This window comes from Oryctolagus cuniculus, chromosome 7 (assembly GCF_964237555.1).
Source record: "Oryctolagus cuniculus chromosome 7, mOryCun1.1, whole genome shotgun sequence".
Classification (NCBI taxonomy): Eukaryota; Metazoa; Chordata; class Mammalia; order Lagomorpha; family Leporidae; genus Oryctolagus; species Oryctolagus cuniculus.
Genome location: NC_091438.1, coordinates 49,542,639 through 49,566,573, shown reverse-complemented (window position 1 = coordinate 49,566,573; position 23,935 = coordinate 49,542,639). Strand labels below are relative to the sequence as shown.

Here is a 23,935-nt window from a genome sequence, read left to right as displayed (position 1 = left end):
GGGAAAACCAAGGGGGCTTGCTGGGAGGATTTTGTAATAATCCAGGTGAGAGAGATGGGACTGACAGCATCAGCTGGGGACGGGCCAATTCTGGACCTCACTTAAGAAACACAACACGTGGAATATGAGAACAAGGGAGGAGTCACGGGTAATCCCTGAGTTCTGGGCCCAAGCAACTGGGTGGTGCTATTTGCCTAAATGGATAAGCGGTGGGAGGGGTAGGTCTGAAAAGGCATGGAAATTGAGTGTTTCATGTGAACAGGAAGTCTGATACACAGTAATACTTAAACATTCAAGCAGACAGTTGGAAATGTGACTCCAACTTGCAGGGAAAGGTCTAGGTTGAAGGTATACATTTAGGAGACACTGCATAAATAATCCTAAAATCATGGAACTGCCTGAGATCATGGAGTGGGCAGTGTAGGAGAAAGGCCTGAGGACCAGCCCTTGTCACTCCCACTCTCGGTGGTTGGGAAGAGGCAGATCCAGAAGACAACGTGAAGTTGAGTCTCTGAAGGGAAACCAAGAGAGCATTAGTCACAGAAGCAATGAAAACAAAACATTACAAGAACTGCTGAGAACCTGGGTAAGAAGATGGAAATCCCTGTGGGGTTTGCCCCAGAGGTCACTGATGGTGGTGGCAAGCGCTGTTTCCATGTGATGGGTGGATGGAGGCCTCATCAGGTGGTTCAAGAAAGGATGGGAAGGGAAGGACCAGAGAGAGACACTTGAGTTTTGCTGTAATGGGAAGACAATGGCAGAGGAGTTCAAAAGGTGTGGAGAAAAAATTTAAGACTGGAGATGTCTCAGCATATTTATATGCTAGTGGGAATAATTAGTAAGAGAAAACTGGCAATGCAGGGAAAAAAAAAAAAAAACAACCTGTAGGAGTCAATGCAAAGCAAGAAGTTTGGCCTTGGATAAGAGTGGGGGCAGTCCAGTCTTTTTTTTTTTTTTTTTTTTTTTTTTTTTTTCTGACAGGCAGAGTGGACAGTGAGAGAGAGAGAGACAGAGAGAAAGGTCTTCCTTTTTTTCTGTTGGTTCACCCCCCAGTGGCCACTGCAGCCAGTGCACTGCACTGATCTGAAGCCAGGAGCCAGGTGCTTCTCCTGGTCTCCCATGTGGGCGCAGGGCCCAAGGACTTGGGCCATCCTCCACTGCACTCCCGGGCCACAGCAGAGAGCTGGAGTGGAAGAGGAGCAACCGGGACAGAATCAAGCGCCCCGACCAGGACTAGAACCTGGGGTGCCGGCGCCGCAGGCAGAGGATTAGCCTATTGAACTGCGGCACTGGCCGGGCAGTCCAGTCTTATTAACAGGAAGGAAGGAAGGGCGCATGGCTAAGTGGTGGCAGTGGGTGCGGCGGGATCTGGAAGTTTTTTTCTGATTGCTTCTACTTTCTTAGTGAAATAAGCAAATAGCAGAATGAGGATGGAGAGCTGTAAACAGATTCAAGAAATAAACTGGCAGTGCTGAGTGAACATAGTGAACAGGAGATATGAGACGCAGGAAACAAGGACAGCTTCCTGCTTTATCACCTGGCTGGATGCATGGGTAACGGAGGCGTCTTTCATTCAGCTGTGGATGCCTGTGGAGGAACAGGTCTACAAAGAGAGAGAGATTGGATTTGACTAGGAAAAGTCTGTGTCCCCCAAGGGGACATGAGTGGCGGTCAGAAGGAAAGGTAGGCGTGAGGAATCTCCGCTTCTTGATCTGGGAGTTGCCAATGGAAAGAGGGCAGCAAGTGGAAAGGCTTTCATGACTGCCACGCTCTCCGGGAGGTACAGAGTTCATAGCTTGAAACCAGTGATGGCTTGAACCAGGTTTTGGGGAGAACAGGAAACAGGTGGGTCATCAGGCACCCCTGAGGCCCAGGTAGAGGTGGCGCTCTCACATCGAGTAGTCCCAACCCCAGCTCTGCAGAGCCCCGGAGCCCTCATCTGCTCCCAGGGCTACCGCCTACTTACCCCTCTCTACTCAAATCAGGACAGAACTTCCCGAAAGCCTTCCTCAGCTACTCCCTGCAGCCCCTGCCAGGTGGAGCTACACCTGTACCCGTATACCTTATCACAGCATAAAACATCCTGCATTCTAATCACTGGTTTAGGTACCTGCCTCTCCTGGGGACTCAAACAACCTGAGGCGGAACCTTTTCACCTTTACAATGACCACTGCTTAGTAGGTAGCTCATTAAATGTTTGTGAAATTAAAATATGAAAAAGAACTAAAGTCCAAAACCAACACATTCTATAAGGTCATGATGTCCCCAGTCTGTGTCACATGGAAGTGGTTCTGACCTTGGAAATCAAGTCACAAAACAGAGAAAAATCCCATTGGTCTCCACATTACACCTGTTTTCCTCAGGAAGAGACCTTCATATGCCTACGGGAAGGAAGCACTCTTACTCTATGATGAAGTATGCTAACCCTTGTTCACCCTCCCCACAAACATACAAAGCCAAGAGGCATTGCATAAAGACATTTTATTTGAAAATCAGCAAATTCTCCTTGTAGAAACCAGTCACTCTCCATTTCCAAGTTCCATCGTGTGTGCTTGGGAGCAGAGCGTGTGGTATTTTTCCGGGCTTAGGGTGTACACTGACATGGCATTCAAGAACTGGTCCAGTGGACAGAACCTGTCAGGGCAACCTCTTGGCACCTGCTCCTGTGGAAGAGACATAACTCAGCAGGTCCACGGAGGACCTCCTGCTGCTGCTGCTGTGTTCAGGTGCACCCAGCGGTCTGAGAGGCTCGGACCTACATGGCCTGAGTGTGCACACAGGACAGCCAGAAGGCCCCGCTTTTATTCTCGTCAGCTTCCAGAAGAAAAGCACTACCCCCTACTTGTAAAAGACAATCAAGAAATGTTTGTTGAATTGACCAGAAAGACATGGTCAAGCTGCATCTCTGAGGTGGGAGAGCAGAAAGGTTCCACCTGTAGGGTATTCTGACCTCTGATGAAGCAGCCAAGGCACTAAGGGTGCCAATGGCACACAACACCTCCCAAGGACACCATCATCATCTTCAACACAGGCCTCACAACCAGGATGTTACATTGGGCAGAGACACTCAGAAGAGAAATCTGTAATGGATCTGGAATGAGGCTCAACCCTGCAACATACGGCAAGTTCTGCCCTAGCTCTGATCCAAGCCTGGAATCACCCTGTAAGATTCAGAGAGCTGAATATGCTAGTGGAGGCACCCCTGAGCCTGAGGAGGGAGACTGGTGCTAAACCAGGTGGGTGGGGCAGGCAGGAGGGTGCCTAGCCACTACCCAGTTCCATCATAGAGGTCTTACCTCCCCATGGTAGTAGAGCTGCACAAACCACTCCTTAGATTCCTGGTGCTGGTAGAGTTCCATGGTCAGGTCAACAGCAAACGGGGGCCACTTGTGGTCAAAAATCCCCAGGGTCAATAAGAGAGGCATGAGGGTCACATCATGAGCTGCATAAAGGTACAGTTTTCTGCAAGAAGGAAACAGTTGTCCACGACTCTTTCCCCCGGGACTCTGGCAGACATAACACTGACTGCTTCTTTTGGGAAAGGAACAATACTTGCCTAAAAATCCAGGTGATATTTAGAGATCAGTTGAGCTAGGTATAAAACCCCTTTGACACAGACGGTAGCCAAATCTCTGTTTATATGCCTCATGCTTTGACAGTCAGGTCCCCACAGAAGCAAGTCTCCCTGCCTCCTCCTTCCCACCAACCCACTCACTTCTCCCCTAGTGAGTTGCAGAGAAGAAAAGAGCATGTGTGACTCAGGCTGTACCTCTCTCCTCTTTCTGGGGCCTGCCAGCCCACAGAGAATGCTCTGCCTACTCTCAGTCATACCATCAATGCAGTAGGACAATCTCTGCTCACTGGGGAGGCTTGAGGTCTGGAGAAATTAAATTCATTTCCAAAGAATAGTAATAAGCCCTCAACATGTTCTCCAAATGACTTTAATCAGTGTTTCAGGTACCTTTTTAATCTACATCTACCTGATCTATCTTGGGAAGTCCAAAGATTTTATTCATATAACCTCAAACCAGAGCACCAGCACTGGATCCTGTGTTATTTCACAGACACAAGGCTGTAGGTGGTAAGGGGGCAAAGGATAGCAGGAAATATACTGCCATTGCAGGTACTGTGAAGGGAAGTCACACCATTTGGTATTATAAAAGCTGGTCCAACATTTCTGAATCTGTTTCAATTCATTGTCCCCTTCACCTCTGACACTCTTCATGAGTTGCTATATGTAATCTCTCTCTCTCTCTCTCAAGAAGACAGCTTACAAGGCTGACATTGTGGCACAAGGGATAAGCCACCACCTGCAATGCATTTGAGCACTGGTTCAAGTCCCAGCTGTTCCACTTCTGATCCAGCTCCCTGCTAATGTGCCTGGGAAAACAGCAGAAGAAGGCCCAAGTACTTGGGCCCCTGCCACTCTTTGGGAGACCTGGATGGAATTCCTGGATCTTGGCTTCAGCCTAGCCCAGGACTTAGCTGTTGCAGCCATTTGGGGAGTAGACCAGCAGATGGAAGATCTCTCTCATTCTAACTCTGCCTTTCAAATAAATAAACAAACTTAAAAAAAAAAACTTAAAAAAAAATAAACAAACTTTTTGATCCCTGTTAAATATAAGAATGGGAATAAGAGAAGGAAGAGATGTATAATTTGGGACATGCTCAATTGGACTTGCCTCAAATGGCAGAGTTAGAAACATACCAGGGGATTCCAATTCAATCCCATCAAGGTGACATGTACCAATCCCAGTAGTCCAAGTGATTAATTTCTGTTCACAATTGATCATAATGATAGGACTAAGAACCAAAGGGATCACATAAACAAGACTAGTGTCTGCAAATACTAACTGATAGAATAAAAAAGGGAGAGGACGATCCAACATGGGAAGTGGGATACACAGCAGACTCATAGAATAGCGGATGTCCTAAACAGCACTCTGGCCTCAGAATCAGCCCTTAAGGCATGCGGATCCAGCTGAAAAGCCCATGAGAGTATTTTAGGCGTGGAAAGCCAAGATACTCTGGCAAAAAAAAAAAAAAAAATAGATCTCCACAAGTGAGATCCCAGTGGAAAGAACAGGTCATCAAAGAAGGAAGTACCTTTCTCTGAAGGGAGGAGAGAACTTCCACTCTGACTACGACCTTGTCTAAATATGATCAGAGTCAGTGAACTCAAAAGGCTTCCATAGCCTTGGCAACTCATGACAAGAGCCTAGGGTGATTACTGACACCATAAACAAGAGTGTCAATTTGTTAAGTCAACAACAGGAGTCACTGTGCACTTACTCCTCATGTAGGATCTCTGTCCTTAATGTGCTGTACATCGTGATTTAATGCTATAACTAGTACTCAAACAGTATTTTTCACTTTGTGTTTCTGTGTGGGTGCAAACTGTTGAAATCTTTACTTAATATATGCTAAACTGATCTGTATATAAAGAGAATTGAAAATGAATCTTGATGTGAATGGAAGGGGAGAGAGAGCAGGGGGTGGGAGGGAAGTTATGGCAGGGGGGAAGCTGTTATAATCCATAAGCTGTACTTTGGAAATTATATTCATTAAATAAAAGTTAAAAAAAAAACTTTTTAAAAAAAGGCCATTTACTACTTCTCCAACACCATGGTGCATATAGATCACCTGGGGATCTTGATAAAATGCAGCTTATATTTGAGTAGGTCAGGCTGGGACCTTGAAACTAAGTTCCTAGGCAATGGTGAAACTGTCTGCAGATCACACTTTGCTTAGTAATTGCCTAGGACATGTGGCATTCCAAATCTGTAGCTCCAACCTAAGATCCCAGGTTCCACAAGTGATAATGGAAGCTCATCAGCCACTTCCAACACTTTTAAGTGCCACATGGATATCATACCTCTGTATGTGCAATGAAAGTGGTCAAGCTAAACAATCTATTAAGCATTACCTTTGTTTTATATTAGAATATCAAATTAGTGTGACATAATTGACTACACGTTTGACGTGTTCAACTGGTAAAAAATATACAGGAAAATTAATGCCCCCTATTTTTTCTAGAATAAACACTTTTAAACATGATAGGACAGGTGTGGCAGAAAAGTGGGAAGTCCGTGAGCCTCCTTTGGCCTCTTGAACCTCTATCTTTGGTCACTGGCAGTCTGCGTCTTGTCCCTATGAGATCTGGGTCTCTCCCCTCAGCCAAGGCTGAGTGTGGTGCCAGGTACCTGATCTTTCCAGGTGGAGTGGCAGGGTCCACAGCTTTCAGCAGGTTACTTTCCAGAAGGTGGAGGAATGGGCCGACTGCCATCTGAAGGCTTTCTCTGTGAAAAGTGAACATGGAGGCATGCAGCAGACACTTGGCATTTAGGGGACACAGGCTGCTTCCATCCCGTGGGATGTCATGAGTCCCATGAGACAGACTTGGGAAAGATAAGTAACATAGAGGGGACAGTGGTTGACAGAGAGGAAGGAAATGTCTCTGTGTCATGTCTGAGGGTTCCCTGTGAACAAGGACTTCCAAAAAGAGCCAGGGGACACATGTGTTACGAATGCTCTTGAGATGGGGAGCAGCACAATGGTGACTGGGCTGAGTTAGGAAGAACCAGACCATGAGAAATAAAGGGAAAAAGCTGGGAAGGACAAGGGCTAACAATTCCCAGGAATCCCAAGGCTCTTGGGAAAGGGATCAGAGGAACAACAGCATCCTACATCACCCTTCCTACGTGCACTCTCCTTTCAGAGTTGAGGCCACAAGGAGGTCACTACTTGTATCTCATCTGTTTGGCCTTGTAAGAAGTTCAGAGAGAGAGCTGCAAGGCGAGCTCTGTGGCCTCACTGCCATCATTCCTGGGCTTGTCGCCTCACAAGGGCTGCTGCGCCTCGAGGAGTGTCCTCTCACAGCAGTGCCAGCAGCAGGGAGATGGGAGCTGGCAAGGGGCTGAAAGGCTTGATGTTTGTGCCGCTCCTATTTTTTTTTTAATCAAAGAGAAAACAAATGCTTATCGTAGAATTCCCAGAGCCCAAACTCCAACAAAGGGAACAAAAGGGACTGACTTAGGCCAATCCTTATTCATGGTGACTGGGTAAATTGCCAGTTCTAGAAATAAGTCAAGGAGTGTTGGAGCAACAGATGAACAGACAACCAACCCGTAGGTGACACACACTTCCCAAAAGAATGTGTACAGGACGAGCTGAGTAAGGGTGAGAAGTTGTAATTATTTGTCCTTGAAAAAACATCAGTTTTATAAACCAGGGCTCACTGGATTGGGAATGACAATATGCAAGTCGTGTTTAAAATGCTTAACAGGGGCCAGCATTGTGGCACAGATTACACCACTGCTTGTGACACTGGTATCCTGCAGCAGAGTGCTAGTTCAAGTGCCAGCTACTCCGCTTTGGATCCAGCTTCCTGCTTGGGAAGACAACAGAGACGGCCAACTGCTTGGGCCCCTGCCACCATGTGGGCGACTAGCATAGAGTTCCTGGCTCCTGGCTTCAGACTGGCTCAGCTCTGGCTGTTGTGGGCATTTGGAGATTGAACCAGTGGATAGAAGGCACCCGTCTCCCTATCACCCTGCCTTTCAAATAAACAAATGAATCTTCAAAAATACATAAAGTACTTTACAACAAGAGAAAACAAACTATGGCATGGACCAAATCCCACCTGCCTGGCTGTTTCTGTAAACAGCGCTAGACTGGAACACAGTCATGCCCATTTGTTCATGTGTTGTCTACAGCTGCCTCATGTTACAAGATGAATATGTGCAACAGAGACTGTAGGGCCCAGGAAGCCTGAAGTGTTAAAGTGTGTGTGTGTGTGTGTGTGTGTGTGTGTGTGTCTGAAGGCAAGGGCATTGAGTGACACTTTAGTTAAGGTGGGGCCCCTTCATGAACAGAAAAGGGAAGTTGGCAAGTGCCACAGAACAGCAGCAAGCGGGGTGGCTTGGCTGCGGCCTCTGGATGCCCCAGGGAGCGCACAGTGGACACGGTGACTCCGAGTGGGAGGACTGCAGTCTGAAGCTCTTATTCTTATGCAACAGACCCTGAAAATTCTTCAAGTGTTAGATGCCATCCCTTCCCCAGGGCTGCACCCCCACTTCCCATCTCTCCTCTACCAAGACACCTTTCCTGGGTGCAAGCTGAACGTTCCTAATTCATCAGAAAAAGGTGTCATCTGAAATTTGCTAAGAAAGAAACTCTCCATCCTAGCAGGCAAGAAACAGGCCTTCCAGAAACAGAACGCTGAAGATTGTTAACACAGAGAAAGCACAAGTGTGACAGTCAAAGGACCCGGGTCTGTGTCCTGCCTCTGCCTCTCACAAGCTGAACCCGGGCAAGGCAGAAACATCCCTCATCCGAGTTTCTTCATCTGCAAAGCCAGGACAATGACACCTAACTCACAGTGAGAAAATGAAAATGATTTGTAAAGTGTAACATGCTGAATGAAGTGAGAACTAATTATTAGCTCCCCTGACCCAGATGCTCCTATCTAAAGCAGAAGGCAAAGAGAACTTTGGTTCTAAGGTGGTGGCTCCTGGGTCTGCACGACAGGAAACAGAAGCACTGAGTCACAGTCTCAGCTCCAGACATCCAAGGCCCCAGACCCTGCTGCTAGGCCAGCAGAATGGGGTCACCTCCGTCCCCTCTCACGGAGACGCCAGCTGGCAGGTGCGAGCGGGCCTGATGAACCCTGCTTCCCACCCACTGGGAGGGCTAACCAAGGCTGACTTTATGCCAGCAGCTGCAGAGGCCCCTTACCTGTCTTCCCTTTGCAGGACGTACAAGGCTGTGTCCACTGCTCTCTGTTCAATCATCCGTGCAAATCTCTGCAGCGCAGGGCAGCTCGGGAGGCTGTGCACCTGAAAGGACCACAGGCAGGGTTTCGGAGAGAAGCGCTCCTCACCTCCAGAACCTGACAGCTGCTCAGCTCCCAGGGAGCCCGTGGGGCCCGTCTACTCCTGGGCAGGGTTTTAATGGCACAAGAAGCTATGTCCCCAAGGTCCATCTGAGGCTATTCTTAGAGATTTGAAGGCCCAGAACAAAAATTAGCTTTCCTCCCTATCTGCTGTTTGCTATGCACTTCAACAGAAATAAAATTCATATTTTTTTAAACTTAGAAAGAAATGAATAAAATACAAAGCAAGGAATTCATAAATTTCTACTTGGCATTTGTTTTCCCCAACATGATTTCTGAACAGCATGCCACATCAATACTTTATATGAAGTCCCGCCTTATAACCATAAACCTATTTTACACATAAACACAGGGCGTACTTCTGTCTGCAGTACACATCACGGTTTTCACAAGAGAAGGGAAGAGGATTATGTTCTGCCTTTGGGTGTCCGACTTTAACATTTAGAGAAACACTTCCCAGCGTGTGGTCTTCTTCATGTGCTACGTGAGAAAAGATTCTAAGGGCAACTTGGCCAGGTGCCTGCCCCGGAGCACCCCAACCCCAGGCCCTAAAGAAGTTGTCCTACCTGCTCGGCTGCCATGTTGTCCAGGAGGATGAGGAAGTCCACTTCCTCACCACCATCAAAGCCCATGCCTTCCTTCACCTTTTGCAAATCCTCTGAGATTCCTGGCTGCAAAGAGGCAGCCTTCCTCCGGCCTCTGACAAAAATAAAAAGCAGTCCCTTATAGTGTATAGTGATGGGCAGTTCACAAAATGTGCTTCATTCATCATGTGGGATCTCATTGAATCCTCACAATTCACTGAGGTTAGCTGCGTTCCTCCCATTTTACAGATGAGTAAACTAAGGCTACGAGAGACCAAATGTCTTGTAAAAGTAAGCAAGTACCAGGGAGAGAACAAAAGGCTAGATATTCCAGATCCTATTTTAGCTTTTCTGCCTATTGCCAAAAACAATGCGTGGCCCAGATCTGGCTGAAAAACCCATCCTCTAAAGTCTTAGTGCAGACCAGAAATACTCCAGGATTGAAAAGCGCCACGGCTCACTAGGCTGACCCTCCACCTTGCAGTGCCAGCACACCGGGTTCTAGTTCCGGTCGGGGCGCCGGATTCTGTCCCAGTTGCCCCTCTTCCAGGCCAGCTCTCTGCTGTGGCCAGGGAGTGCAGTGGAGGATGGCCCAAGTCCTTGGGCCCTGCACCCCATGGGAGACCAGGATAAGTACCTGGCTCCTGCCATGGGATCAGAGCGGTGCGCCGGCCACAGCACGCTGGCCGCGGCGGCCATTGGAGGGTGAACCAAGGGCAAAAGGAAGACCTTTCTCTCTGTCTCTCTCTCTCACTGTCCACTCTGCCTATCAAAAAAAAAATATATATATATCATCAGCCCAAACTAATCTATCCTCCATGGCAGCACATTGGTAAGAGATGGGAAGTCTGTGTGTTCTTTGCTTACAGACCTAGATTTACATGTTGATGGCTGGCTCTGTCACCTTTATTTATTTAGATTTGTTTTATTTGGAAATCAGAGAGAGGAGAGAGAGAGAGAGAGAGAGAGAGAGAGAGATCCTCTATATGTTGGCTCACTCCCCAAATGGCCATGAGGCTGGGGCTGGGCCAGGCTGGGGCTGGGCCAGGCAGGTGGTAGCTTCACCTGCTGTGCCACAATGCCAGCCCCTCTATCACCTTTGATTAAAACCCATCAGCTCGGGGGCCAGCACCATGAATCACTTAGTTAATCCTCCGCCTGCAGTGCCAGCATCCCATATGGGCACCGGGTTCTAGTCCAAGTTGCTCCTCTTCCAGTCCAGCTCTCTGCTGTGGCCCGGGAAGGCAGTGGAGGATGGCCCAAGTGCTTGGGCCCTGCACCCGCATGGGAGACCAAGAGGAAATACCTGGCTCCTGGCTTCGGATCGGCGCAGCACGCCTGCTGTAGCGGCTATTTAGGGGGTGAACCAACAGAAGGAAGACCTTTCTGTCTCTCTCTCTCTCTCTCACTGTCTAACTCTGCCTGTCAAATTAAAAAAAAAAAAAAAAAAAACCATCAGCTTCTTCACTTGGCTCACCTGAGAGCCCAGAGTTGATGGGAAATAACACTTTGTAAACGGCAGACCCCTCATGTCTGTCTGCGTCTCTCTCTAGCCTGGCCTGTGGCTTTCCCCAGGCTCCATGTACCTTCACTCTGCGCCTGCCACTGTGAGTGAGCAAGAGCCGTTTCACTTCCTGTACAGCCCATGCCAGACCTGAGTGTAACCAATCCCTCCCATCCCTGACCCACCAAGCAGGGTAAACCTGGCAGGCCCTCAGCACAGGCACAGCCTGCCAGCAAGGGCTGGAAAAGGCCGCCCTGGTTGGTGAGTGAGAATCTGGGGGCAGTTACCTGGTTCTCCGCCTTAGATTCTGGCAGTTCTGGTAGTTGGGGTACAAGACTTCAGAGCTCGCCTCATCAGTGTGGATGATGATGGGTCCTGGAGAGAGGTGGGGGGCACAGGCGGGAGGTTTCAGCTTGTTCTTCCCCACGTCTCCACCCACGCCCCTGCTTCTCGTCGACATTCAGAGCTGCCGCAAGACACAGGCCACTGGGCTACTCCTTAAGGCCAGTGAATGCCTTCAGCATGCCCTGGCCCTGCCAACAGGAGCTCTCTTGTGGTCTGAATTATGGAGAAAGCAAACAGAAGCCTGTTCTGTCCAACACAGCCTTCCTATTGGGCCACAAACTAGAGCAGGTACAAACCAGGATCAGACTGGCACTTTTCTGACCCACTCCAAAAAATATCTGTGCCAAAGCACTAGAAAGGATGCGCCTTGCCGAAGCCTTATCAGAACTCAGCTGCATTCTCACTTCCTGAAGGTTGGTCCTATAGGGAAATGTGTGACTTATCACATGACAAACTGAGAAGGGTGATTGCATGGCCACAAATCCTCTCAGATCCCCACTGCCTTTCCCAGAATAAAAGCAGGCTTCCGGATGGATCACTGGGAACCAAGGGTTGGCCCACCAAGAGTGCTGCTCACATTCCTCACAGCAGCTCCCTGCTGCCCTGGGCTCACAGGTAACCTTGGGCCCTGCCCCCTACCCTGTTCATGTCCAGAGATGTTCCAACACCTTCCATGCTTTGCTCTGTACCAGAGATGGCTGGGGCTTCTGGCAGGTTCCCTTTCCACACAGCTCGAGCCTGATGGCCAAAGAAACTGCTCCCATCAGCAGCAACGTGCAGTTCACTGAGGTCAATACACAGAGCAATTGGCTGAGTCTAAGTTCCAAAGAACTATTCATTTCCAAACAAGTTATTGATACCGCAGGACTTTAAAAGCAGCCTATGGTAATTTAACTAGAATATCAAAATTCAGGCATCCTTCTTTGTTCCGGACAGAAGGAGGAAACCAGACTGAAAGCCCTAAGAGTTTAGTCCTGAATCTACAAGTACTCTGCAGGGTCACCTTGGGAAGTCACTGCACTTCTTGGGGACTCACTGTAAATTGAAGGCATGGGATGACAGCAGCAACTGTCAATTGTTTCTAAAGCAGAGGAACCCTTCCTCCCCACTACCTCACAAAGTAATCAAAGAAAAATGCCGGTGGCTACAAGGTGGGATCCACAGCACAGCCCTTTTGCATGTCCTATCCCTCTGCCTATAGTTCTGAGACCCCTCTGGACACTCCTGGGGTCCTCCAGGACACACTGTGAAATGGAGTGGCCACAGGGTACAGTCTTGCTCTAGACGTCTCCAGAGAAGCAGTCTAAGATAAAGAGTGTGGATCCTGAAACTAGACTGGCAGAGTTTGAGTCCCAGCTCCACCATTCAACAGTTTTGTGTCCCTGGACAAGTCACTTAACTTTTCTGTGTCTTATTTCTCCTATCTGGAAAAAGGAGGTAATGGAACCTAGCTCACAGGGCTATTACAAGAACTAAAGAAGTTAATATGTGCAACACTCTTAGAATAATGTATGGTGCCTATGAAGTACTTTAAGTATTAGAATAACAATAACCATGCTTCAACCTCTAACACAACACTAATACACTATAAACCTCCAGCATTTCCATCTGGAGTCTGTCTGATATTGGTGTCTAGATATTGCACCTACAGTTTATAAGACGCACTTGAATGGACACTCAGAAATGCGTTGAATGAATAAATGACTAAATGGTCAAACCAACAACCTCCAGCTTCCCCATCAGCCTGATTCTCTGAAGCTTACACACAGCCCTCTAGAACGTGATAATTTTACACCTGAAGCAATACCCTGAAGTTGCAGCACTTATGTTGGTGGCACCTTCTCGGTTTCTCTGGTCTACTCAAGTCCCCCGATATGGGGCGGGGGTGGGGGTGGTGGGGGTGGCAAGGAAGGCATGGAAGTCAGTGTGACAGAAGCCAAACTGGAGTCCTAATACCTCTGAGCCAAGACAGAGAGCTGCTCCCAGGGCAGCCACACCAGATGCCAGTATGACCTTCCCTGCTGGAAACCTGGGCACGCTCAGCCTGAGAGCTGCCCCAATAGGGCTACCATCTGCAAACACCATTCCGCCTCCTCTGTCAGGCTTCTGTTGTTTCCAGGAAGACATCTGCCTTTTAGAAGCTGAGCAAGTGAAGAGCTTTCAGCAGATCAGGCACTGAATTATTCTTAGGCTCAAGGGCTCCCAAGAAGCCAGGGCAGCCCACCTTGTCTGTTTCAGGTCACCGAGAGGCACACTGCTTGTGCTCAGCAGCCCACTTTAGCCACAATTAGCAGCAGCTCCCCACCTACGGGGCAAGAATAGCATCTCTTGCCCCAGAGGTTCTATTATTTCAGATATTTTTTAAAAGCTTGATGGAAGTTTTCTATTTGAGATACTGCTGAGAAGCTAAACAAAATACAAGAACCTTTCCCTTATGGCACCATTTTAATATGATGATCTGAAAGCACGATCAATGATTAAATGTAAATATGAATCACCTGCAAATGACAAAATGCAGTTTCAGTGGATAGTCACCGGCCTGATCCACAAGGGAAAATAAGAAAGGCAATCCTTGGTGGTCAAAGTGTGGGAACTGCTGGCCATGATCACTCACTGGCTATGTTGAAACCCACACTGGATAGACCTCCTCAATAAGAAAGGCTAAAGAGGGTACTGTTCACAACACCTGAGTCATGCTATGGGTTTTCACCAATACCACAGCAGTAGCAGCAGTCTTGGATTCCAACTAAATGTCCTTCCTGCTTCCTCCCTTTTCAGTCATGTCCACCTAAGCAAAAAACCCCCTGTGCTGTTCACAATCCTTGGCCAGGGCTACCTTAGGGGGCTTTTGTGGAAGTCTGAGAGAAGAAGTCAGGGCCCAGGGGTGCATCAGACCAGCCGATACATTGCTGCCACTGTGGAGGTCAGGCTGGGGCAAGGGCAGCGTGAAGCCAGCCTGAAGTGTGCACCAAGGAGTCAGGCGTGCAGAGGAGAGAACAAGGGACTAGGCCCCAAGGAGGAGACAGGGACTTTGGAAGCGAGAAGAAAGAGCTCTTCACAGAGTGAGGCTGACATTTAGACTCCAAACACGCACCTTCTTTCTGACGTTGGAACAGCCCAGCCAGCAAACAACGGGTAGACTCCAGATTCCGATCCATGTTGGTGGAACGAACACTGGAAACAATTAAGAGGTAGTCACGCTCATAAAGGAACCTTTAATTATATACAGCCTATCTTATTCCATAAGAGCAGCTGGGAGTCTTCCAAAACCATGTAAGTGGGGCTATGGGACCAGGAAGAACGCATGACCTCTACGGGTTGGCTGTCCCCCAGGCCTTTGAAGGCCAGTGAACGCAACCGCCAATGACCACCTGTTCACAGGATTCTGTGACCTAGGGGTAACTGCAGTGACAAGTTGTCCCCCCGAGTGCCATTGGTGAGAGTGGGAACCATCTGGAGAATCAGTACAGGACCTCTTGCCCAAGACCTTCCGTGGGGTGCAACATTCCTTTCTCTAGCCACTCACAAGACCTCCTGCGGGTTGAAGATCGGTGAAAGAAAAGGGATGTCTTCCACGTAGTTCTTCCTCAGTCTCTCTCCCAGGGCAAACATCTGCTGCATGCCTACACTGGTCAGCTGTCCAGCAAACATGCCCCCCTAAGTGGGAGGAAGAAGGGAAGAGTGAAAACACAGACAGCCAGAATTCAGCCCAGAGAAAACCAGCGAAGCCCTGCGGAGGGCTCCCCAGGGCTGGGAAGCGCTGCTCACCTTCAGGGTGGTCTCATGGTATTGAGAGTCATAAGGAGAATGTGGTTTCGGGCCTCCAGCTAGGTTAGTGACTGTGTAATCAAGCTGAGTCTGGGGTGGGACCTCTAAGAGCTGAGGGTTCCACTCTACCTGTCGTGATCACAAACAAAAACAAAGCAACACACGGTTAAAATCGGAAACACAGCATTAGCACCGGTTACAGCAGCACTGGGAACACATGGCTGGAAAGCTGTGACACCAGGCCTGCCACTTTCCCATGGGAAGTAAGGAAAGAAACTTGAACTCTAGCTAATTAAGGGAAGAAAAGGCTGTGACTTATTATTTCACAAGTTCTCAGCCCAAGTCCTGTTATTGCTACACTAGTGCTCACTGTTAAGGGGCTGCTCTGGCACTAGGCCCTCACTGAAGAGAAGTGGCCAGAAAGTAAATATTTGGTGAGCAAATGAATGAATGCATGAAATATGATCTCAATGACCATTTCTAAGGAATCAATCTATACATTTCAATGCACCCCTCCCCTGTAGCTACCACATACCACCCTTTTCAAAGCAGCCTCTGCTGCTGCTTCTCCATCATTCTCGTAATTTGGCTCCCGTCCCAGCCATACTACAATGGTTTTCAGAACATCACCAGTGGCTGCAGATCTCACAGTTCCAACTGCGCATTAAACTCACACTCATTCAGATGTCATGACTTTCATTTTTAAAATGAGTCTTTTCTTCTAATCCCATGTACCAGCTTCTCTTCCCAAACTGCTTCTCAGTGCGACCATAGTTCTCCTGGAACCCCAAACTCGAGCCTCTGACTCCCCATGGCTCCACCATTCCGGAATCAACCCCTGTTGACCACTGGCTAGAAAGCAAGTCACTCCCATGTTCTCACTGTCAGAGTACAAACCTGCTTACCTCGGGCAGGACCTGCAGCACACTCCCACCTTCACCCCCAAACTCCCTACATACAGACTACCTAATTCAGCTTGTTTTAAAGACTTACTTCATTTTTGCCATTTATTTTAATCAACAAATAACAGTTGAATATATGTATTTACAGGGTATAATTTTTATGTTTTTTTTTTTTTTTAAAGATTTACTTATTTGAAAGGCAGAGTTACAGAGAGGGAGACACAGAGGCAGAGAGAGGTCAGTTCACACCCCAAATGGCTTCAATGGCCAGGGCTGGGCCAAGCCAAAGCCAGGGGCCAGGAATTTCAACTGAGTCTCCCAGGTGGGTGTTGGGATCCTAGCAGTTGGGCCTTCTTCCACAGCTTTCCCAGGTACATTAGGAGGGAGCTGGATCAGAGGTGGAGCAGCTGGGATTTGAACCAGAGCCAGTTTTACCCACTATGCCACAACACTGACCCCCATTTTGATTTGTTTTGTTTTGAAACTAGGGTTTGAAAGCCTACTGTGCACATACTGTGGTATTTATCTTCGCCCTTCCTGGAACTGCACCAGGAGAATGCCCCTGGGGTTTCAGTCATTCTTCCCAAAGGAACCATCTCAGTTCCATCTGCACCCCATCTCCAACACCTGAGCCGCCTCCTCATTGGTGCCGCCCAGCTGATAGTAAGACCAGCTGTTCAGAGACCCTCTTCCTTCTTGCACACCTCTGATCCTTCAATTCCTCTGGATAAAAGCTCTTGCAGGGCTCACAGCTGCATAGCCCTGCCACCTCTCTAGTAGCTCCTCTACCAGGACTTCCCTACACTCGTACTTGCCAGCCACACAACTTCCTTTGGTCGAGCGCCTGTCTCATACCTCCTGGCCTTTCAACATCATGTTTCTCTGAACGCAGACAGGGAGGAGCTGAGGACTGGCAATACCTGCAATGCAGCCCCATGCGATACAGCCCCACATGCACAGCGGAAACCCCAGGCTGCAGCTGCTGGGGTTTTGCTGCTTAAGCTAAAACATATCCAATACAGCTGCTGGCTGTGCCCAATGGTGACCTTTGGTTCATTACAGTGTCATTATAATCAAATTACTGTGGGCAACACGCCAACACCCATCACGCACCTGAGCCACTTCCAAGATTTCAAAAAAAAGGGCAAGGAGAAATGGGAAGGACTCCAGCCCCACCCCAAACTTTAACATCTTTGAGTATTCAGTTAAGCCTCACCCAGATGCCACACCCTATACTCCCAAATCCTATGAAAGGATGGCCCCAAACCTGCTAACTGTGGCTCATTCTGCTTGTTCTCTCTCTCTCCCTCTCTCCCCTTCTCCCTCCCTCCCCTGCTCTCTCCCTTGCTTGGATTCCTCAGTGTATACTTATGCTTTAAATAAAGCATCTTGCTTCCCTGCTCTTCTTCATCTAGGTCTCTTCCTTGAATTCCTTCTCAGGGACAAGAACCTGGGACCATGCTTAGCCTGGGCCTCCCCACAGTACTTCTGCCTGGCATTTTCTTCCTCCCTTCATCTGGAAAGCCTCTTGTTCATTCCCTACTGTTCCCAGAAGTCCTGACCATGGCCACGTGCTCCAGTGCAGCTCCAGTGGCTCTCTTTGGTAGCCGTCAGCAAACTGTATTAGAAAAGCTCCGATCCTGGTCTGTTCAGCAGACTCGGCTTCCTCAGGACACAGACTGGGTCATATACTGACCTCTTTTCTGGATGCCTGAAAAACAGCCTGGTGCGTGACAATCTGCCAGATCCTGGGGGAGATACCAAACTTGTGATAACCTGACTCTGTCTTTCCTGGGTTTCTAGGTTAGTAGAGAAAGCAAGCCATGAATGTAAATGACAGCAAGACCGTAATGGAGATGGATTTGGGCTGTGAGAAACTAGATGAAGGCTATCATAGTTCAAAGGCAAGACTGACCTCTTCTCGCTGGGGATTCAGGGGAAGTTTTATGGAATGAATAGCATTTGACATGAGTAGGATTTAGATGAGCAAAAACTTGGAGTTGTGAAAAAGAGGTAGCTGAGAAGAGAATTGGCATTCAGAATTCCAAATTAGCTAGAAGACGTGAGCAAGGCGGAGGTGGGGAAGAATGTGTAGGAGCACAGCAGTGAGAGTGGTTTGGTTTGCCTCAGCCTGGGACTGTTCCCTCACACTTTAACATTAGCAAATAGCAAATAAAGTTTAGATTTGTGTGCAAAGGCAAAAGCTGGAGTTTCTCTAGTAGAAGGGGAAACCCTGTGCCCCAGATACTTAGCATCCCCCTGGCCTGTGGGCTCCACAGAGAAGTGTGGACACGAGGAGTAAGCTTCACCATTGGAAGGGGAGGACTACATGCAGAAAAGTCAGCTGCAAGATGCCTGTAGTTGTCTGCCTAGGAGCCTGAGTCCTCATCTAAGGCAGTGGGAACAGAAGAGGCAGATGCAAGATATTTGAGTCAGAATGAGCGAGTGTGGAGAAAAAAGCTTTATTTGGGGACTCTATTGGTAGGTAAGCAAGGAAGAACAAGGATAAAATTACTTCTGAGTTGTGTGCCGATGGTGGCGAGCATAAAGGAAGTGCTCCTTGACTAAAACTAAGAGCGAGACAGAAGAACAGTTGGAAGGCTGAGTTCAATTTCAGACATTTTGGGTTTGAGACACCTCCTTTGTGTTCCCAACACTCCCAGCCAACGCCTGTGATGAAAATCTGTTTCATTTCTCCCCTTCACCACGTTGTAAATCCCTTTAAAGCTGAGACTGAATTAGCCGTCCTTGTAAGTCCAATGTCTAGCAAGGGATCCCGACCCACAAGTCCAACTTTACCAAAAAAATCTCCCGTTAGGCATAGTTGTTTCCCCAGAAACAACTCATGAAGTCCAGGTCACTTCAAGTCTAGAGTCCGGGTCTTTAGATTTTTCAAGAATGGGTGATACGTCAGCCTCATTCACGGTGTCCACCCCCGACACACACTCTCATTCTTGTTCCTGCTCTTCAACTTCTCAGTTCACAAAAAGATTAACTGGATAATTTTACTGATTTATACTCCATCTTCAACTAGTAACTTAAAGTAGATAAGAGCAATACCTGAAACACAGTAAGGCAGTTCAAAGCAGGCAAGAAAGACAAAAGCAAACAACAAGCATAAGCACAAAAAAAGAAAAAAACTAGATACAGTACAAGGTTACTAAACCATAAAGACCCAGATACTTATTTTAGGTGGGCCGCAGATTCGGCACTAAGCCTCTGACTTTTATGTGGAAGAAGAAACTTGATCAGCTAGACAAGTTTTAAGATAAAAGCAGACCAACTGTTCAGGAGAAGTACGCCACTTCTAATGCTAACAGACAAATTCTTCCCAAGGGCCCTCATAAAGAGGAGAGAGTAATATAATGAACATCTCTTCAGTAGTCAAAGCAATGAGTTCTGTGGGATTGTTTCTCTCAGTTCCCTCAACACAAAATGATAGCATTTCACCAAAGCACATTTCAGTGAAAGCAATTCTACACTGGGATCAATAGGCTACATTCCAGATAAAAGAAAAAAATCTACATAAAAGTAAACAAACCTTTCCAGGTGTGGGTTTTAGCATAGAACTATGGTTACAACCCTCGGCTACACAATGGCATCACTAGGAAACTGTGTTGTTGGCTTTAATTATTGATAACTGAACCCCACTGTAAACGAATCATATCTGGATCTCTCTGGGATGGGGCCTCACTTTTAAAATGCTCTCCAGCCGGGATAACTCTAAAGCTTCACCAGAGAAGCTGCTACAATGTCTGGATGCCTGGACCAACTAAATCAGAGTCCCCTGGCTGCAGACCCACAGTATAAGTATTTTTTAAAGCTTCCTACTTGAGTTCCATGTCCCACCAAGTTAAGAACCATTGATTCAGGGGAAAAGATGGACTAGCTGGCACATCCTCCATGAAATTCTTCCTAAATCCACTTCTCCCAGCCAAGCTTTGGATAGGTATGTAACAACAGCGGTACTGATATTATGCTTCCCAGCTGGTCTGTATCAACAAGGAACTAAGGGTTCAAATGTCTCAATCAACAGGAGAGCTGGGTAGGCTGGACTTTATTTTATAAAAGCTGAGGAACCTGCTGAGGTAGGGGCCATCTCACACCGTGTGCAGAGGAGCTGGGGGAAACCTGAAAACAGGGCCAAATCTTTGCTTTTGAAAGTGCATTTGGGTCTACGCCAGTGACCAGAAAAGAAGTTAATTGAGTGCCATGACTTTATTTCCAAAGCACAATCTTTTAGCAAAGACAGGTTAAACCAATAGCTTTTCTAGCCATAAGAAAACAACTCAACAAAACATCTTGGTTTTTAAACAATGCTATATCCGGAGGATTCGTGAGATAACTGAATGAAGTGACTTGTCACGTATGTTTATCTGAAAGCCAGTCAGAAATCGGGAAACATGTTCCACAGGCAATTTTAGTTTGCGAATTGTTGCCAGCTGGTCCCTTCTGACCATAATTAATTGAACCAGGAAGATTAGAAAATCACAATAACAACCTCTATCAAATTGGCTCTTGTAAGGAAAACCTGAGAGAGAATATCCAGGAGTAAGTTATAAGAGGCTGACGACATTCGAGTACAGCCTAAACTGAGAGAGCGGGTTTCATCCCTAGCTTCTTCACACAAGCCTTTCTATCAAGAACCAAGCCTCTGCTAAGACCTGGAGAATATGAGTAGGTAGGAGAGCCCCTGTGCCTTCTCTAGTTGCAAAGTGAGGCCACGGGCTCGGATGCTCCCTGTGGCTACACAGACAGAATATGAATGAAACTGGCATCTAAGCTACAACAGCTGTTCCCCAGTGAAGTCAGAAGATACCCCTCAGAGGCCCGAGGGCTCAAAAAAAAAAAAAAAAAAAAAAGAATGTACATCTCTTTCCAGGGCTTTTAGAGAAGACATCCTGTATATCCTAGGTCCAGGCCTAGACATTCAAACTCTTATCCTCTGCTCCACTGATATTAGTTCTATATATTTTTCAGCCCTTTGGCTACAAGAATAAACGGAGGGGCCGGTGTTGCAGCATAGCGGGTAAAGCTACCTCTTGCAAAACTGGCATCCCAAATGGATGCTGGTTCGAGTCCCAGCTGCTCCACTTCCAATCCAGCTCCCTGCTAATGGCCTGGGGAAAGCAGAAGATGGTCCAAGTGCTTGAGCCCCTGCCACCCACATGAGAGACTCAGAGGAAGTTTCTGTCTTTGGCCTGGCTCTACCCTGGCTGTAGAGACCACTTGGGGAGGGAACCAGCAGATGGAAGATCTCTCTCTCTCTCTCTCTCTCTCTCTCTCTGTAACTCTTGACTTTTAAATAAATAAAACTCTTTAAAAACAGAATCAATGGAGAAGAATGGGAGCACGTGCATAAGAGATGGGCTATTTGTGTACAAAATTTAGTGACCTAATGTAAAAAGGCAAAGTGAGGAACAAAACATCAACGAGAAAGAAAAGGCATCCTGGTACCAGACAGGAAGTGGGATGGCCACACAAAGGATAGCTAGAAAACTGGCAATAGAATTGACCACCAAGATGCGATTATTTATGTGGAAGTGCTTTAGAGGCATCATGGCATGTATGGCCAGCTTTGAAAACTAGGTTTCAGTTGTACAATGTGAAGGCACAAACCTGAGGACTTGCGGAAAGCAACCACTCAGAGTGTACCTACTCCGAGGTTTGAGCCACCTGTTCTACCTGCTCCACTATCAACCTGAAAGACCAAGGACACAAAAGCACTCCAAAGGTGAGTGTGACATCTGTGGACCTGACAATTTCAGTTTGCCTATTCTTCCTCACTAGGCCTTCCTGCTATGATGGTCACATAAACAAGTTTAAAACCTAATTATTTGTGCTTTAATCATCTCCTGGTCAAACCAGGCAGATTTTTTTTAAGACACTACAGCCCTAACAGTAGCCAATGTTTAATTTCTTTCCTTCCTTCCCTTGCACGAACAGGTTTTGAAACCAGAAATGTGTAAGAACTCCAAGATACAGTACTTGTTACCAAAAACACCTTCAAGAAATTTCAAAATGGAATCCAGTAAATCCCGAGAAAAAGCTGTTGTCAAATCTGTTCCTAAAGCCACGGCCCTGGGTTATCCACCGTGAACCCCGGGGGAAGGTGGTTCCAGTCACAAAGGTCCCTGCAATGCTTTGACAAACAACCTTTCAGACGGTCACTGCAGCCTTGCACTGGAACTCACCCAGACACTGCTAGAAATGCTGGACCCCCAGCCCTGCCCCACACCTGCTGAATCTGCATGTTAGCAAGCTCTCCAGGGAATTCCTATTCCCTTTAGGAAGTGCAGCACCACCTCCTGTGCTACACACACTACAGCCATCCGGCCCAGAAGTCCTTGGGCTGCCCCATACCTGTAGGGTCCGCGGGCGTCAGGGCAGGGTGGGCGCCTCCGCTCCTCAGCCCGGGGAGGGACTGGCTACTGCCCTTCTGCCTGAGCGCTGCGGGAACTCCGGGGGCACGGGGAGACCTCTCACCTGCTCCTCCTCCTCCTGCGGGAGCGGCTTGAGAGGGCTCCGCGCCCCGTGACGAAACACGACTTGTACCATTTTCAGCTCCAGCTGGCCGCGGTCGACCGGATGCTGGCCGTCGGTGGCCTGCTGCTCTGCCAGGGCCACCCGCCGCCGGTGGAAGCAGTATGCTAGCGAGGTCAGGATGCCCACGGGGGCCCACGCGCGCACACGGAAGACGCTGGAGATCATGGTGCTGGCCCCACGACTGCCGTCCGCAGGCTACAGGAGGCGCACGCGAGCCCGCAGCGGGCGCCGGGGCTCAGAGGGCGCCCCCAAGTTCAATGGCTCCGGCTGACGCTCCCATCCACTTGCTGGGACTGCTGAGACTCCCAGTGCTGAGGGAGACCCCGGGTGGGGTGGGGCAAGAAGCTGAGGTGGCCGGGTCAGGGGCGGCCACTTCTGCAGCTGACTGGGCAGGGCAGGGGGTGGGCTCAGCTCCTTATCCTTCGCCCCCTGGGTAACGTTAAAACTTGCATTTCAGGTTTGGTCTCCAGCACTCTTGAAGGGACGGGAACCTTCCCGCGTTTCTCAGCGACGACGGCAACTCTCACACACAACTCGATTCCACTTTTTTACGAGTAAGGTCCCACACACTTTCTCATCCACCCCAGGGCCTGTCCCAAGGGACCCGCGCGGAGGAGCACGGGAACACGAGTCCCGCGCGGGCGCCTCGTCCTGGGCCTCAAAGTTGAGAGAACTACAACTCCCACAAGGCAGCGCGCACCCACGGGTTCCCGCCGCGCGGGCGATATGCGCCCCCAACCGCGGGCCTGGCAGCTTGGGTGAGTTCGGGGGCCGGGGGTAGTTTGGCATCGGAGGACAGAGGTAGAGCTGAGTAGCAGAGGATGGTATTTTGTGTTAATTTCAAGTGTAGAATACATTGCTGAAGTACTGGAATCGGGATTGGTGAAACAGAGCCGAGACTGATTACCACTTGCGAAACTCATACTGGGCGCTTTGTATTTCGTTTTCACTTACTCGCCCCCAGTCTGGAAATGTCTGTGCCCATTTCAGCCAAAGGCCAGGTTGAAAGACTTTTGTGAGAACAGTCTGAACACGTGCGGTTAACCATTTCCTTATTCATTCTAAATTCGACCCGTGAATCAGACTGAACCAGATGTTAAGACAACACATGGAGGAGGCATGGCTCCTGCCCTAAGTCCTACCTCTGTGTTAATCAGGCTGGAAGCTTTTGAATACCCACCCCGCGAGGAGGAGGGGTCATTCTGGAATACTGCACTGGGTCACAAGCTTTCTCCCTGGCCCGGTCCGTGGATTCACTTTTTGGAATCGTCCTGTGTGTCTTGATGTGATTAAAAACTGTGCTTTTTGCTATAGATTCCCTTGTGTTCCCCCATCCCCATCCCCCAGATTCTTAGTTAGAGCCCTAACCCCCAGCTGTTCTTGGAGACAGGGG

The 23,935-nt window shown here is 48.4% G+C and overlaps 1 protein-coding gene and 1 long non-coding RNA gene across 2 annotated transcripts in view; one reads left to right on the top strand and one right to left on the bottom strand.

Annotated features, from left to right (window-relative positions):
- Window positions 1–2,462: 2,462 nt before the first annotated feature.
- On the bottom strand, window positions 2,463–23,202 carry ACP6 (acid phosphatase 6, lysophosphatidic). The gene is made up of 10 exons (XM_002715655.5): window positions 22,483–23,202; window positions 15,095–15,223; window positions 14,853–14,983; window positions 14,421–14,500; window positions 11,269–11,356; window positions 9,460–9,592; window positions 8,737–8,837; window positions 6,204–6,299; window positions 3,297–3,462; window positions 2,463–2,663 (listed from the first exon to the last, which is right to left on the bottom strand). Exons 1-10 carry the CDS (start codon window positions 22,705–22,707, stop codon window positions 2,520–2,522), a joined length of 1,293 nt encoding a protein of 430 aa, XP_002715701.1. The 5' UTR covers window positions 22,708–23,202; the 3' UTR covers window positions 2,463–2,519.
- LOC138850553 (uncharacterized) overlaps window positions 23,000–23,935 on the top strand; it is an 18,665-nt gene continuing 17,729 nt past the window's right edge. The window contains exon 1 of the long non-coding RNA XR_011390475.1: window positions 23,000–23,300. This is a non-coding gene — a long non-coding RNA (uncharacterized lncRNA). The remainder of the gene's footprint in view (window positions 23,301–23,935) is intronic.